This window comes from Myotis yumanensis, unplaced genomic scaffold, assembly GCF_028538775.1.
Source record: "Myotis yumanensis isolate MYYU_CA2020_CCGP unplaced genomic scaffold, mMyoYum1.0.hap1 SCAF_2, whole genome shotgun sequence".
In the NCBI taxonomy this organism is placed as follows: domain Eukaryota; kingdom Metazoa; phylum Chordata; class Mammalia; order Chiroptera; family Vespertilionidae; genus Myotis; species Myotis yumanensis.
The window spans coordinates 164,709,854-164,725,365 of NW_027223753.1; the positions used below are offsets into that span (position 1 = coordinate 164,709,854).

At 49.1% G+C, this 15,512-nt stretch overlaps 1 protein-coding gene across 5 annotated transcripts in view; it reads right to left on the minus strand.

The window, feature by feature from the left end:
* The window catches only part of BDH1 (3-hydroxybutyrate dehydrogenase 1), a 32,299-nt gene extending 17,210 nt beyond the window's left edge, over positions 1–15,089 (minus strand). Inside the window, exons 1-2 of one of the 5 annotated variants that reach the window (XM_070406519.1) lie at positions 14,919–15,089; positions 2,307–2,433 (exon numbers count right to left, since the gene is read on the minus strand). In XM_070406519.1, coding sequence (XP_070262620.1) covers positions 2,307–2,389 — 83 coding nt within the window. In that variant the 5' untranslated portion in view covers positions 2,390–2,433; positions 14,919–15,089. Of the gene's footprint in view, positions 1–2,306; positions 2,434–9,333; positions 9,402–10,004; positions 10,101–10,535; positions 10,608–10,749; positions 10,964–14,918 lie in introns of those variants that run through there. The other 4 variants (XM_070406517.1, XM_070406518.1, XM_070406520.1 and 1 more) reach the window with 4 other exon arrangements.
* Positions 15,090–15,512: the final 423 nt, after the last annotated feature.

Here is a 15,512-nt window from a genome sequence, read left to right on the forward strand (position 1 = left end):
TTTTTCCCCCACTGAGTTTTTTGTTTTTTTAATTTAACTTTTTATTTTGAAATAATTATAGATTCACATGCAGTTAAAAAAAATAGACAAAAATGCCCTGTACCTTTCACCCAATTGCCCCTAACGAAACTTGCAAAACTACAGTACAATATCACAACCAGGATATTTACAGTGATGCAGTGAAAATACAAAATATTTCCATCACACAAGGATCTCTCCTGGTACCCTGTTATAGCCACATCCACTTCCCTCCCACCCCACATCCTCTTTAACCACTAATCTGTGCTCCATCTCCATAATTTTGTCATTTCAAAAATCTATATATATAAAAGCCTAAGTGACCATTACAATGGATCAACTGGAATGACCGGTCGACCAGTCACTATGATGTGCACTGACCACCAGGGGGGCAAATGCTCAACGCAGGAGCTGCCTCTGGTGGTCAGTGCGTTCCCACAGCCAACCTGCCATGGTCTCTCCCTCCGGCAGCTGGCCAACCTCCTTCAGTACCTCCCCTGGCTAAGGCTCTGGGTACCGAAGAATCTGGGTCGGGGAAGCCTATAGGAGGAGAGTGACCCTGACGCTGATCGAGACAGAGTAGCAGCTCAGAGGGGGCAGAAGGGGCAAGGCAAGCCGCCAACTGCAAAGACGTAAAGTAAGCACCACCGCCATCTTACCTCTGCCACTGCACCACACACTGCTTGCATTTCTGCCCCCCTTCCCGTCAGCCACTTCTAGCTCAGCCCTGTGCCTTTCCAGGCTCCCAACTGCTGATTCACTAGCGCTCCTACGGCAGTGTGCCACCATTGGCTGAAGTCAGCCGAGAAAATGTGTGGCTGAGGTAGGAGAGATGACCTGTCTGTATGTTAGTAACTCTGCCCCAGGGAGAATGAGGTGGCCCAAGCATGGGCAGGGAAGCAGAGCTATATTTCCACTTCAGAGTGTAGCTGGTGTTCAGGCTGTTTTGGGGCACTTTGTCTGTGGTCTTTGCTTGCCACTACCTGAGCACATCTACATGCCACCCCGGCCCCACTGTGCACAAATTCATGCACCAGGCCTATAGTCTATAATAATAAAAGCATAATATGCTAATTAGACCAGATGGCCAGACGACCTTCCGGACAAAGCCAGGGCTGCGAGGGCCGAGGCAGCTGCTGTGGCTTTGAGGGCCAAGGCAGGCAGCCACTGCAGCTGCAAGGGCTGAGCCCCTTGCATGAATTTCGTGCATTGGACCTCTAGTCCATATATATATATATATATATATATATATATATATATATATGGCTAATAGGCATGTTCTTCCAAACATATTTATTGGCATAAAAAATACCCATATTCCAGCTGCTGGAACTTTGAATTTAACCTAACACTTACTTTCATTCCTCTTAAATATAAAGACAAAAGGTATATTTCCTGGCTCTGGCTGCCACAGAGGAAAATGAAGTAGCAAAGTGCACTGAATCCCTTGGGAAGGGCAATCCCAGAACTCTCAACGAAGAGCTGCTTGTTTCATCTGTACGTAGCTGTCTCTAAACACACAGCAGTTCAGTGAAGTCTCAGGACAGTTTAGTTAGCTGCTTCATGTGTAAGGTTTGACAAGAGGAGTCACCCAGGTGATCAAAGCAGTAAGACACATCAGTGCCGTGCGCCTCCCGATGCGATGCACTGAGAAGATGCACCTCACCTGGGTGGCACCTTCCAAACATGAACACCTGAATCCAAACACGAGGACATCACACAAACCCCAACTGGGAGACATTCTTCCAAAGTGTCAAGGTCAAGAATGACAAAGACTCAGGAACTGCCCCCGATGCGAAGAGAGGAAGGAGACATGACAACCAAAAGCACTGCGGGCCCTGGTTTGTACCCTGGACCAGGAAAGGTCCATCCCTGGGGAATCTGACAAAACTTGAATCCAGTGTGTAGGTCTGTTAACACGTATCGGTGGTAATTTCCGGGTTTTCATGATTGCACTATGGTTTTGTAAGATGTTAACATTCAGGGAAGTTAGGTGAAGAGGATAGAGAAGCCCTTTGTACTACTTGGGCAACTTTTGTATCAGTTATTTCCAAATAAGAGAGTAAAAAATCTGATGGAAGATATTCTTCTGTGCCCTGTGTGCCCTGGGAAGGTCTCTGTCTTCTGAGGACACCTTTGAGTTTCCTTTGCTGGTCGAAGGTGGGCGCTGAGGGTCACTTTGAGAGTCAGGCCTGAGGACCACCTGCATCATCCAGGTGTGAAGAACTCTCTCTGCTTTGCCCAGAGAGTGTGGCACTCGAGGCCACTTCTACCCTTCAGTCTCTTACCTTGTTCCATTTTCTCTGTTAGAGAAACTCGGGGTTTTCCCGGGGAGCTTTGACAGGGGCCTGGAGAGGCGGGCGGTCAGCATTGTGGCCACAAGAGGTAGAATGACGGGCCTCCTCCTGGCGGGTTCTGAAACACAAAACACGCCCTCAGCATTGCCTTGTTGTCTGCAGAGGGTTAGGCAGGAGTGGACACTTTTCCTCCAGGTCGTGAAAGCCAAACTGAGCCCTGCACCGAGGCAGACCTCTCCTGCACCTTCCTCTCAAGCTGTAGCCTCACGTGATAGTAAGTGAGGAGGAGGGGACGTCTAGGAACCTGGGCCCTGCTTCTGGCTGCACCACCAAGCCTGGGCCAGTCACGAGGAGGGTGGACCAGACCTGTGATCCTCAAACCAGGCTGTGCAGCCACTACTGGGGGACCCAAGGACCTATCCTCTCAGAGGTTCCCGCTCCATGAGCCTCATTCTCTGTCCGTGTTCCCCATTTCCAACAAATCATCCATCTGTGTGACCCAAGATACCAACCTTCTATCTCAAGTTGCCCACATGCCTCCCAGGCAGCTTTTCCAACCACACAGGAACTGGCTCTGAGGCTAAATCATCAGTAACTCATTATAGCATGGGGACTGGAGTTATTAAATGAGACACACTTTAATCAACCTAAATTAAAACACATACACACACACACACACACACACACACACACACACGCAGTCTCTCCCACCACCCTACCACCACCTCTCAAGGTTAAATCAACCTGATTGCAACAAGGCCCAGTAGATTTAGTATCTCCTGAAGGTCCCCTCAGCACCGTGACTATTTGTGTATTATTAAGTGTGGATGAGGGTGTAGATTGTTTGCCTTCCTGTTCCTGTCAATTGTGATAATAATTCCTCCTGGCCTCAGGGAAGGAAGGGGAGGATGGGAGGGAGTGAAGCGAAGCAACCACAGTGGAGAGATGTTGCTCTTATCCGGGTGAGCTGTCCCAGCTTCTCCTTTGCACACCTGCCTGGGGTTGGTTATATACTGTTCTTACCAGTACAAGCCTTTGCCTGAAAGGCAGCTCCTCCCCTGCCCTTTGCTGTCACCCAGACTTAACTGGGCCAACAGGTCTGTAGTAAATTCACTAATTAGCCAACCACTGCAAGTTCACTGCAGGAAACAGGTGGAGGTTTAATCTGTTTAATCCTCAGAGAAGAAAAACAAACAGGGATCTCTAGGCTCGGCTTCCCCTCCTGCTCCTACTCACCACACCCCATTGCCAGCACTGCAGTCAAATTATGTGACTTCCTCACCTAAAAGTCTCCTTCCCATGCCTGTTGAAACACCCTCTGCTTCCCTTCCTAACCTTGTCTGGTACCGCCCTCCCCTGTGCTCTCTGCACTGTAACCACACTGACCTTCTGGAAGTTTCTGGCGTATGCCAAGCTCTTTCCTGCCTCAGGGTCCTGGCCCTTGTTCTTCCTCAGTCCAGATGGCTGAGTCCTTCTGACCCTTCAGACTTCACAGAGGATGTCCCCTAATCCCCCATGCAACACACAGAGGTTCTCTCTATAAGATCACTCTTCAATCCAAAAGTACCTTGTTTCACTACTTTCTCTTCCCCTTTTAGGTCATAAGCTTAGTGAGTCCAGGCACCTTGTCCATCTTGTTCTCCACTGAACCCCCAACCCCCAAAATGTCTACAAGAAACCTGACACCAAGGAGGCCCCCAGTGAATCTCTGCTGAGTGGGGACAAGCTGTGTGCTCACAGACCCTACTCCCCTCCATCCCGATAGGCCCTCCATGGAAGGCCCATGCCCATGATGCCCAAGCTAGACTCCGATCCTTTAACTGGGTGACCCATCTGGCCGAACACATACCTCCTCTTACCAGAACTGGAGTCTGAGGTCACCACCACTGGGTGATTTCAAATCCAATTGTCTATAATTAAAGCCCTTTCCATCCCTCAGGCTCAATACTTGTGGCTTTGAATTTTATTTTCCTTAGAGTCAGCAATATCTAAAAGTGCTGCGAGAATCAAAATATTTTAAAGTGCACAAAAGCTCACCCAACTTGGAAAATGTACTATTCACAATATTGTGTCTTATATGCAGAATGGCAGGCTTGTAGATCTTTTTCTTCTTCTTTTCTTACGTTTCTTAAACGTGTTGCTATTTTCACTCCAAACACAATACTGTAGGCAGTGGGATTCCCACATACTCTTTGGGGTCCTTTGTCATCTTAATGCAGCGGTTCTCAACCTGTGGGTCACGACCCCTTTGGGGGTCGAACGACCCTTTCAAGGGGTCTCCTAATACCATCGGAAAACACATATATAATTACATATTGTTTTTGTGATTAATCACTATGCTTTAATTATGTTCAATTTGTAACAATGAAGATACATCCTGCATATCAGATATTTACATTACGATTCATAACAGTAGCAAAATTAGTTATGAAGTAGCAACAAAAATAATTTTATGGTTGGGGGTCACCACAACATGAGGAACTGTATTAAAGGGGCGCGGCATTAGGAAGGTTGAGAACCACTGTCTTAATGCCTTGTGCTGGGCTTTATTCTCTGTAAATACTAAGTTCTCAAACTTGAAATACCACTCACTTGCCTTTTGGTTTAGAATCAGAAATGGTTATGGGAGGTAGTTGCTGAAGAACGGCAGAGCAGCTGTTGGGGTTGGAAGATAGTCTCCTTAGCCTTGAACTCAATTAGCTACCCCAGGGAGACTTGGCACAGGGGGCTTGACTCCCAGCAACCAAGTTTATAAGATACTATTTCAAAATGCTCACATATCAATCTATAATCTGGGTGAAACATATCTAACACTAAGAACATTTGGGTCTGCTCTCAAGGGCACCTCCTTTCCATTTGCAATGCATAGCCCATGGGTAACCTGTGGAAAGCATGAGGATCCAGCATGCATCCTTGTCCTGATGCTGGCTCCCTTGTTGCCCTCTGACAGGGTCAAGGTGTCCCTGCAAGGGACAGACATTCCCAGTACTGACATACTCAGAAGAGGTGGAACATCATCAAGAAACAGGAACATGCGGGCAGCAGGCCTTGGGCAGGAAATAGAAGTCACTTGTTTCTGGACATGAAGTCTAGATGCGCCTTGGCACTACCAAGTGGGAAGGGAAGGCCCTGTCCCACTGGAGAGGCAAGCTGGGTTTAGGCAGGGAACCATCCTATGTAGGGACCCCACACTAAGGACCATAAGATGAGCAAGCTGTGTGAGACTCCCATGTCTGGCAAAGGCAGCCTCTCTTCTACTTGGCTGTTTTGTTTGCCAGTCTAGTGTCTTAAAAGGCAATGTAACTAGGCAACTACATGATGCTTGAACTCAGAATACAAATAGTTTTCACTTACTATCTTAAGCCTACCCAGACTGCCTTTGTTAACTGCCTGGACACTGTGGGCATTTGAGTTTGAGGTCCCTCACTAGATAGATGTATATTATCCTTCGGCTATTTCCCTTCTGATTGCTTATTATAATCTTGCCTAAAAGTTCCAGCTCAACTCAGCTATGCATGCTAACTGCACAGTTAATGGGGCTTCCTTGAGGCTGTTACAGAATTTACCAGGTGACTGAAAAATACACAGGGAGTACTCGGAGATCCAGGATAAGCCCATTTATTTTCAGATGTACTAGTACAGTGACTCAGGGGGTCAGTTCTCCAAATCCTGACTGAGTGAATATGGAGGAAGCTTTCCTTTTATACCCTTTGGTTTCTTTGTTTTCTACCTGTTTCCTAACTACCAGGCTTTTGTGGTGGGCTTCCACAGCCCCTCCCGAGTCAGTTAGAATGGGGAAGTTAGACTGTATCTAAATGCCTGGTCTGGGGGGTGCCAGTGACCCCCCTCCTCTAGCTAAGCTGTTACATTCTTTGTTTATGGCCCCTTTGTAAAATGGCAGATTTCTGGGAAACAGGTTCTGCCAGATAGGACAGGTATCAATGGAGTTAATTATCCGCTAGCAAGAGTGCGCCTTAGAAGGCAGGTTATTGGCACAGATTCAGATTGCTAGCGCCCCCTACTTCCCCCCCCAAAGTGTGTTATATTCCGCATCAAGGCCACACAAAAGGCAACCTGACAAGTTTTAAAGCCCTCGTTCAAAAAAGATGCCTGTTAATCCTTAGAAAAATAACTACTGTGGAACAAAAGTCTAAAAGCACTATCTAGGAACATCAAATGATATAGTGGACATTGTTCTCACTACCATCCTATAAAATAAAACCCTAATATGCAAATCGACTGAACCGTGAAACAACCAGTCGCTATGATGCACACTGACCACCAGGGGGCAGACGCTCAACTCAGGAGCTGCCCCCTGGTGGTCAGTGCACTCCCACAGGGGGAGTGCTGCTCAGCCAGAAGCCAGGCTCACAGCTGGCGAGCGCAGTGGTTGTGGCGGGAGCCTCTCCCACCTCTGAGGCAGCACTAAGGAGCAGCAAGCAGGCAGGCAGTAAGGAGCGAGGTGTCCCAGACGGCAAGAGGGATCCCAGACTGAGAGACAGATGTCCACCGAGGGGTCCCAGGCTGCGAGAGGGTGCAGGCTGGGCTGAGAACACACCCCCTGCCCCCCAGTGCATGAATTTCATGCACCAGGTCTCTAGTTTTATCATAAATACTGTGGTGACTCTTATGTACCTGTGTTTAACAGAGAGCCTAGTTAGGCAAACCTAACACACTTGGATTAGTCTGAGAGACACTCTAGTCACCAGATTAGACTTACTAGTAGGTGATGGCCAGTTCTCCCCAGAGACCACTTCACAAACACTCTCTGTAGTGATCTCTCCTGCTCACCTGATCCCTGTGCTCTTAGACCTGCCTTTCACCCACTGCAGCTATAGTTGGACAGTGAGACCTCCTCCCAGGTATGAGGTACTGGGTCGGGGAGAGACACCGACCCAAGATGAACCAATCACTCTGTCCCCTGGCACTGTGACAGAATGCAAATCAGCCTCTGAAGGGCAGGGACATGTGATCTGGCTGCTGGAGTGGGGAAGCGGGCAGTTATGCCACAGAGATACAGAGATGGAAAAAGCCAATCTGCAGAGAAAGAGAGAAGAGCCAGGCACAGGGGTCCATAAAAAGAGGAGAGAGAGAGAGAGAGAGAGAGAGAGAGAGAGAGAGGGAAACAATAGAGCTTCCTTCAGCAGGTGGATCCTGAGAAAGAAAATACCAACTAAGAAGGGCTCCCAGAGGCTAACTGGGCTCAATTAAAAAAAAAGAAAACCACACACACGCACACACACACACAAAACAAAAACAGAGCCTGGCAGCCATTTCTACACAGGGGCCTCTCATCCAAACTGCAGGTTAGGGAGAAGCCTGAACTGAACTACCTGCCTCTGAGCCAGCCCTTATAAAGGAGTTTCTGGAATCCTATTTCAACCAATAGGACTGAGGCTTTCCCTGTCCAACTGGAGCTGCTCAGTATTTGCCCCATCAGCATCTTCACCAACCAATCAGAGCTGCTCCATTCTGACCAATCAGGGCTTCTTGGACCAATCAAACAGAAAATTTGGAGTCCTCATTTGCATTAGGCCAGACCAATCAGGGACCGGGAGTGCGGACTTCTGTCTATATAAGTCAGCTCCCCCTTGGCTCTGGAAGCATACTCTCCCTTTTCACTGAAGTCAAAAAGACTGCCTCTCCTCAGCTGAGGCTGAAACACTGACCTGTTTAGCCAGAACACAGTAGAGCTGCCACACCAGAGAGGGGCTGGCCCCAGGGCTGCCTCACTCCAGGGCCTCCTAACAGCTGTACTGCTTCATAATTGAACGATATCACAATTGAGCTGCTTGCACTGAATAAAGTTTCTTTCTTCACCCCACCCCCAAACTTGGTGTTGAATTGACGCCAACCAGCGGTTGACAGACAGATCTGCCTATGAGGCCCTGCTGCACTCCTGCCCTCCAGCTCTGTACATGCTGGTTAAGCAGCTTAAAGTTTCTGTTACTTGTAGCCGGAACGATATTGGCTAAAACACACTGAAAGCAGGTTCTTTCTCGGATCATTATTATTAATTTTTAAATTTGCTCCATATTCTGAGAATGCCACAATGTAGATCTTATAATGACAAGAGGAACAGGGGCCTCCCCCTCTGTACTTCTTGATTTTTTACCCAAGGGAACCGGGTCCAGTTACTCAATAGTTGTCAGCCAAAAGACAACTCTAAGATGATTTGATGAAAAGGAATAAACTTTATTGCAAGCCAGCAAGCAAGGACACACCAGGGGTTCACTTCCCAAAGTGGCATGTCCCGAGATAAGGGATCAGATTCATCTTTATTCAGGGAAATCATGAATAAAATTCCATGTGCAGGTGGGAACATTCCTGCGCATGTGCAGTTGGAAAACATGCCTATACATACATTACATATTAAAGACTGGTGGAAAATCTGCGCCTCAGGCAGGAGAGTTTAATATTATAATGAGGACATAATGAAGTGGTCAGAGTCTAAAAGTAGAGCCTACTATGACTGGCTGGCAAATTAAATGTAGGATGTGAAAGAAGAAAGAATCAAAGATATTTTCAAGATTTTGGTGCAGATGAGTCCAAGTGACATTAGTCCAACTGACGGATGAAGGGGCCACTCAATTCATAAGTACTTACCACGTTTCCAATCTGAGTATACAAGCTGGGAATTCTGATCCTCACCGGCCCCTCCAAATTCTATCTCCAACTAGACTTTTCTCACCTACTCATTATACCCTTTGCTACACCTTCACCAAGCACTTTCCAATTTCCAGGCCTTGCTCATCCCATACCAAATCTGACTTCTTCATCTGACCAAGTCCTAACTGATTCAAATTGATACCTGCTTCAAGATGTCTTTCCTGATCCCCTAAATAAAAAAAAATAATCTCTCCCCAAATTAGCATTTCCCGCCTTCCTTCTGTACCTCTGTAACAGCACTTACCTAGGGAGGGTAATATGTAATATATTTCTGTTTACAACCATCCACAGCCCCCATCTAACCACTAGGCCCCAGTGGACCAAGAGTGCCCCCACAGATAGGACTCACGTGTTGTATCATTGATTTCTGGTCCTACAGAATATCTACTCTGGTGCTTGACAGGAAGCAGGCGCTCTATAGAAGTGTGTTGAGAGAGAATATGAAAGCTACACACATTCCAAAGGTCCGCTTCCCCCGCAGCAGCCCGGGGTGTAAGCCTTATGCAGGGGCGGGATCAAACGCTTGGGCGGAAAGTACATTCGCTACGTCATAAAGGATCCCGGCAGCGGAGGATTAAAGGCGGCCCCCTCCTGCCTGTGCCCTCGCAGGGTTAGACGGTGACTCCGCATCAGCTGACTGTGTTCAGATTTTGGCAGACCCGCCGGAAAAAAAACCGTGCCGAGCCCCACGACGCGAGCAGCGTCAGCCCCTCCCCCGACAGGGACGCGCACCCCAGGCCCCCTCTCGCCCGAGCGCAGCAAAGCGCGCGCCGCCGGAGGCGCGCAGGCGCCGCCACTCCACGCGGTGCGGCTCAGCCAATCTCGGGGCCACCCTCCCTTCCCGCCGGCAAGAGACCGGACCCGGGGGGACCAGGAGGCTCGGCCGGAGCCGCGTTCCCATTGGCTGAAGCGGCACCGCCCAAACAAAGCCCCACTGTACTCCGGCCACGCACCCCTTGGCTTCCGTCCCCATCCCCCACCCCCTCCAGCATCCCCAGCTTACTACCGCGTCGCCCCCACCTTCCTCGGCCCTCCTCCTGCCCCGGTCTTGTGGTCCGTCCTGTACTCCAGCAACGGCCGGCTTGGCTAGTGCTCAAGGCAGCTGGACCGGCGGCCAGACCTCCGTCTAGCATCCTTCCCAAGGGCGCAGCGGGAAGGGAGGGCGCGCTCACCGCGCCCGCGACCATAGAGCCTCCTGGAAGGCGCGGAAGAGGAGGGGTGCTGGGCAGAACAGAAGGGCGGCGGAGAAGGGCGCGGTGCCCGTAGCCCGGGCTGGAAGCAGGACTACAATGTGACCTTGGGCGGGTTCCTTTCCTTCTTGGGGCCGGGGTTCCCTAATGTAAAATGAGGCAGCAGGGGACGATGAGTCGCGAGGGTTTTTGTCTGGGAGCCTTGGGGCCGCTTGTTCAACCTGGGCGGCCTCCTGCAGAACACCTCATTCCTAATAACGCCGGCGAGGCTCCCGCCGGGTGGACAGAAGGCCCGGCGGGCGGCGGGTAGGGGCCATCAGAGGCTGAGACGGGTCTGAGCGGGATCAGTCCATCTTCCTACCTTTACTCCGCCGCGGCCACAGGGCAGGCCTGCAGGGCTGCAGGCCCCCTTCCCCACCCGCAAACCGGAAACCCGGCTAAAGGGCCGCACAAGGACAAACCAGGCTGAGGGCGCGGGCGCGCCCCACCCGGCGGAACAGATTCGGGCCCTTCCTCTGACCCCACACCAAATGGGGAGGGACGCCGCCTGTGGAGGGTTCCGCTGAGGCACTCGCCTTAATCCGGCGCTGCACAGGTACCCGCGCTCCTGGGGGCGCTGCCGCCGTTTCCTTCTCAAAGGCCGTCTACCCGCTCGCACTCTGGCGGCCTCTGCAACCCGGATGCGCCTAGACACCTAGGGCGCCCGCGTTCCAGCTGCGCAGGCGGGTCCCGACCGCGGGAGTCGCCGGGGCGGGGAGTGCTGCCGCGCCAGCTCTCTAGGCGCTGGGGCGTCTGGCCTGGCAGCTCGGGTAGAGCGTCCCCCCAGCCCTTAGCGCCCAGCTGCCTGCTAGGCGCCCCCTGCAGCCAGTCCGGCTCGGACCTAAGCCCGGCGCACATCTCACAGCCGTCGCCCTCCCGGAACCCGCCCAGGCCAGAGAAGGTGCTGCTTCGGGAAGTGAGGACACCCTGGTGAGGAGGAGGCTCCTTCCAGGTCCGGGGCGTGCTTGCTGTCTTTAGAGCTCACCAGGGCTGGTTGGTTTTTAAATCTGTCTTTTGATCAGATGAAATGTTTTTTAAAGATTTGCTCCGAAGGGTGTTTAAAAATAGTTGAATAGCACAGCTCCCCAGAGTGTCAACAGGACAGCGTCAGAGGACAGGCTGTCCCACCCCCGCCAAGTCTCCAGAATAAGAAACAGGCTGAGGAGAAAAGGAAATTATCCGGGCTGTAGCTCCAAACCATGAGTTTCTTCAAGGCTGTGTCTTCTTCATCCCCAGCTCCTGACCCATACAGCCTGGAAAACTACTGGGACGATCATGGAGGGAGAATGCACTTGGTTCTCTGTACCCATTTCACAGACAGACTCAAGCCAGAATACCTGCTTCAGTGCAGTGTTTCAAAGGAGTTACTCTATTCCATGGCCATCAATAATAACGAAGAGCTACATTGAGCCACCAGGTTATACTTTTAGGATTATGCATTGCTGGAAGAGCAGTTAATTACAGGAGAATTAATATTGCAAGTAGGAAAACCATAGGTCCTGACTTTGGACTGAGAAGTAAAGGGAAATACAGTTCTATTCATGGAAGACAGGAAGAGAATGATTGAACTGCCTGTGGTTATATCAGACTCCTCCTGTGGCTGACCTATCTTTGTACTCCAGCTTTCCTGAGGTAACCAGCTGCATACAGGTGTAACCCAAGAGCACCTTGTCTCAGCTGCACCCCCTATCTTCTTTGCCTCAGGGCTTCTCTGTCACGGCAGCCTGGGACCCCTGCAAGGAACAAACACCTCATGGGACCAACTTTGACCAAGGCAGGCAGGGGCTGGGGGAGAAATGCTCCACCCTTCCGTTCTAGTGGGCGATTCCAAGATACATTCTATATAGCTCCTAAGATGATGGAGCCCCAGTTGCCCATGGTAGTGTCCATCTCGATCAACTCAATAATGCACCCTTGGATTGCCTTTGTCTTTCCCTCTTTGCTTGTTTGGCTCTTCAGAGTCCATCACTCCTGTTCCTTGGGATTCATTCTCCTACCTGTATGTATACAAGTCCTTGTTCAGGCTCTGTTTGAGGGAACCCAGATTAAGCCATTCGTTAACCCAAAAGAGGCATCTCAGTCCACCCTCCGGGCCTCATTCTCACCAAATCAATTCTGCTAACAAGGAATTTATTTGTTCAGTTTGAGCTTTTGCTCCTTTTCTTTCTCAGTTGCCCTGCCCTCCAGAGCATCACTAATAAGCTCTCTGAGACAGGCAAAATCCCCTTTGGAGATCCCCCTGCCCAAAGGGTCACAGTGTTTGCTCCCATTCCTGTATCAGCATCATACTCTCCCAGGAGAGAGGGCCAGCTGAAGGGCTGGACTGGGTGAGAGTCTCACAAAGCCATTCTCAGCCCCACCTTACACCTCCCCAACCCTTTCAAGGTCCTGGCTGCTCACTTTGAAAATGGGAAAACAGTTCTGGGATTGAACGTGGAAGCAGAAACAGTGTGGAACCCAGATGCCTCCCAGCATGGCCCATGCCAAGATTTTGTCTCCTCCTCAGCCCTTTCCTTCCCCCCTTCCCCATTGCACCACAAAAGCAATTTCTCTGCCTGGATAAGAGGTCTTAGGCCAGGGTCTTAGGTACTTAGTACATTTTCGTCTCCTTTCAACACTAAGAAGGTGGTGTTGAATTTTTACCAAGCTAGGTTTGGTAGAGAAAGAGCCCTTACTCCCTGCCTTCAAAGAGGGAAATGGATCTGTACATAAGCTAATGAATTGTTAGAAGTCTCCTGTAAGTCTTATAAAAAAGGGGTTTTTGACAGGCGTTCAGGACAGGCTTTGTAAAGTGGTAGCATCCCAAAAGACTCAGTTGGAATGTAGTGCCTTCAGAAGATCCCCCTGCCCAGAGAGCCACATTGTTTGCTCCTGTCCCTGTATCAGCTCCTAATTGCCTCCTAGCACACCTCCTTCTTGAGTCCCAGCTCAAGCTAGTCTTTGCCTTGTCTTCCTAGGCCCCATCTCCCATGCTAGATCTGGCCCTGCCCCATTTCTGAATGTCCCTGGTCTTCTCCCCACTCAGTGTTAAGCATTGAATGCCAGATGGAACAGGGAAATCCTGCCGAGAGCCCGCCACCTCGAAGCCCTCCAGGAGCCCACCCAACTGTGCAATGCTGAGTTCTGCTGAGGGATAGAGAATAAGAACACCATCTACTTCTATACCAAACCCACAGGTTTTCTGCTTTTCTTGATGCAATTGAGTTTTCTTTTTCTTAAAAAAATGGAAGGGTGGGGGGAAGAAATCTTACCCTTAACCTGCAGAATTTTAGAAGCACCAAATGGCTTTTTCTATAATTGACAGTGAAGGAAAGAAAAGGCCCAACGCATTATTCTAAAACAGCTGTGGTGCTCAGAATCGAGTGTGCTGAAAAGAGCCCATGATCTTCACATGACCGTAATACTGAATTCCACCAATATGAGAACTGGAGGCCCAATGTTTTCCCTGAAGTGAATGAGTAAGAAAACCAGTGTTGGGACCTTAAGGGAAAAAGAGGAGCTATATCAGCATCTGCATCCCCACCGCCTTTCTGTCTCCTGACTTACAGATTTACTTAAAATGTTTAAGCCACAAAGTTGGGGGTCATAGACTAGAAATTAAAGCAAAGTTCTTTTGAGGTAATTAGGATCTTTAAAGAGGGGAGAATATAGGGAGGTAAAAAAAAGAAATAAAACAAACACACAACTGCGTCCCCATCTCTGATCATATCACCCCAAACTACAGCAACCCATAAGACGTCCTTCCTTCCTTCAGTGGACACGGATTGAGCCTTTATTCTATGCCAGGCATTGGGCTTTGTTCTGGAAAGCCATGCTATCCCGGTACAGGTTCCTGTCTTCAGTAACACAATCTGGCAGTTAGTGACTGGCTGCTGTGCACCTGACACTAGGCCAGGTGCCTTGTGTGCATTATTTCACTTAATCTCTGCAACAGTCCTAAAAGCAGCCCAAGACTATCTCCATTTTGCAGCTGAGGACATTGAGGCTCTGAGGGCTTGAATAAGTAGCCCATAGCAACACAGCTGGGACATGGCAGAGACAGGTCAACCCAAGTCTGTCCCACTACTAAGACGTTTTTAAGCACACCACCAATTGTCTTATGGTTCTTGCTTTGAAAGACAAGCATGACGGTCCACATTTACAAGGCTATTTGGAATACAGAATTTTGGTAACCAGTTGGGCTTTGTTTCTGTGAGTGATCCAACAGAAGTTGGAATTGCTTAGAAATTACATGGAAACTTCTTTCAATGAGGACAATACATGTGCCATGATCTGATGCCCTCAATAGAAAAAGTAATTATAGGTTCTAATTGGTCAGACAAACTTTGAAAGACAAAAACACGGGACAAGATTCTTAACTCTTAAATCTGATTTCATATTCTCAACTTCAAATTCTATTTATTTCAAAGAATATGGAATATGTTATAATAAACTTTTAAAAACCAGGATACAGAGCTATATGCTTATCTAATATATTTTCAATATTTTTCCAATGAATGTATATTATTTATATTTTCTGATTATTCTACCAGGAACAGAGCCTGCTGTTTCAAAAGGGAAATTGAATTGCAAAGCTGCTGCCTCTTGTTTTGGGTTGCCAGCACCTCTTCCCAAAGGGCCATTTGCTCCTCACCAACCCCGTCCTCTCACACCAGGCTCTTTCCAAGACTACTGCTGCGTGTTCTCACATTCAGCATTCTCTTACCTTGGCAGGCTGTAGCAAGGCTCCCTCAGCACGCTCAGCACGCAGGATCCTCTCAGGCAAGTTGCAAGCCAGATACACCTGGAATCTTCTTAATTCTCAGTTAATAGGGGGTAAAAAGACACCCCAGGAGACCTCCCCCAGGCTTTGTGTGTATTATTTCAATGCTTGTCTTTAGCTGGGAAGGGAAATTCTCACACTCATGCTAACCAAAGCCAACTAATGATACAATACAATATTCAGAGCTCTGAATGTTTGTGTGTTTGTCACTGAGGCAAAGTTCAGCTTTGTAACTATTTGTTTTAAGTTTAAAATGTCTATGAATTTGGCCCTCTGACAAGCAGAGGGTCAAAGGCAGGTGCCACTACTTGGGGACACATAAGAAAAAATTATGCCAAAGGGCAGCTCCAGCCAATTCCATCTGGAGCTCTCCCTGCCAGATATGTGTGGGCATAAACGAGCACAGGAACTGACCTGAACAGAATGAGAGTGTCCTGACTTCACATCACAGTATTTAAATTATGGGATATCAAGGAGAAAAGTAACCACCACAAGGACTTTGTCTCCCCTTCTGGGGAAAGGATTAGTCCCTTGGTT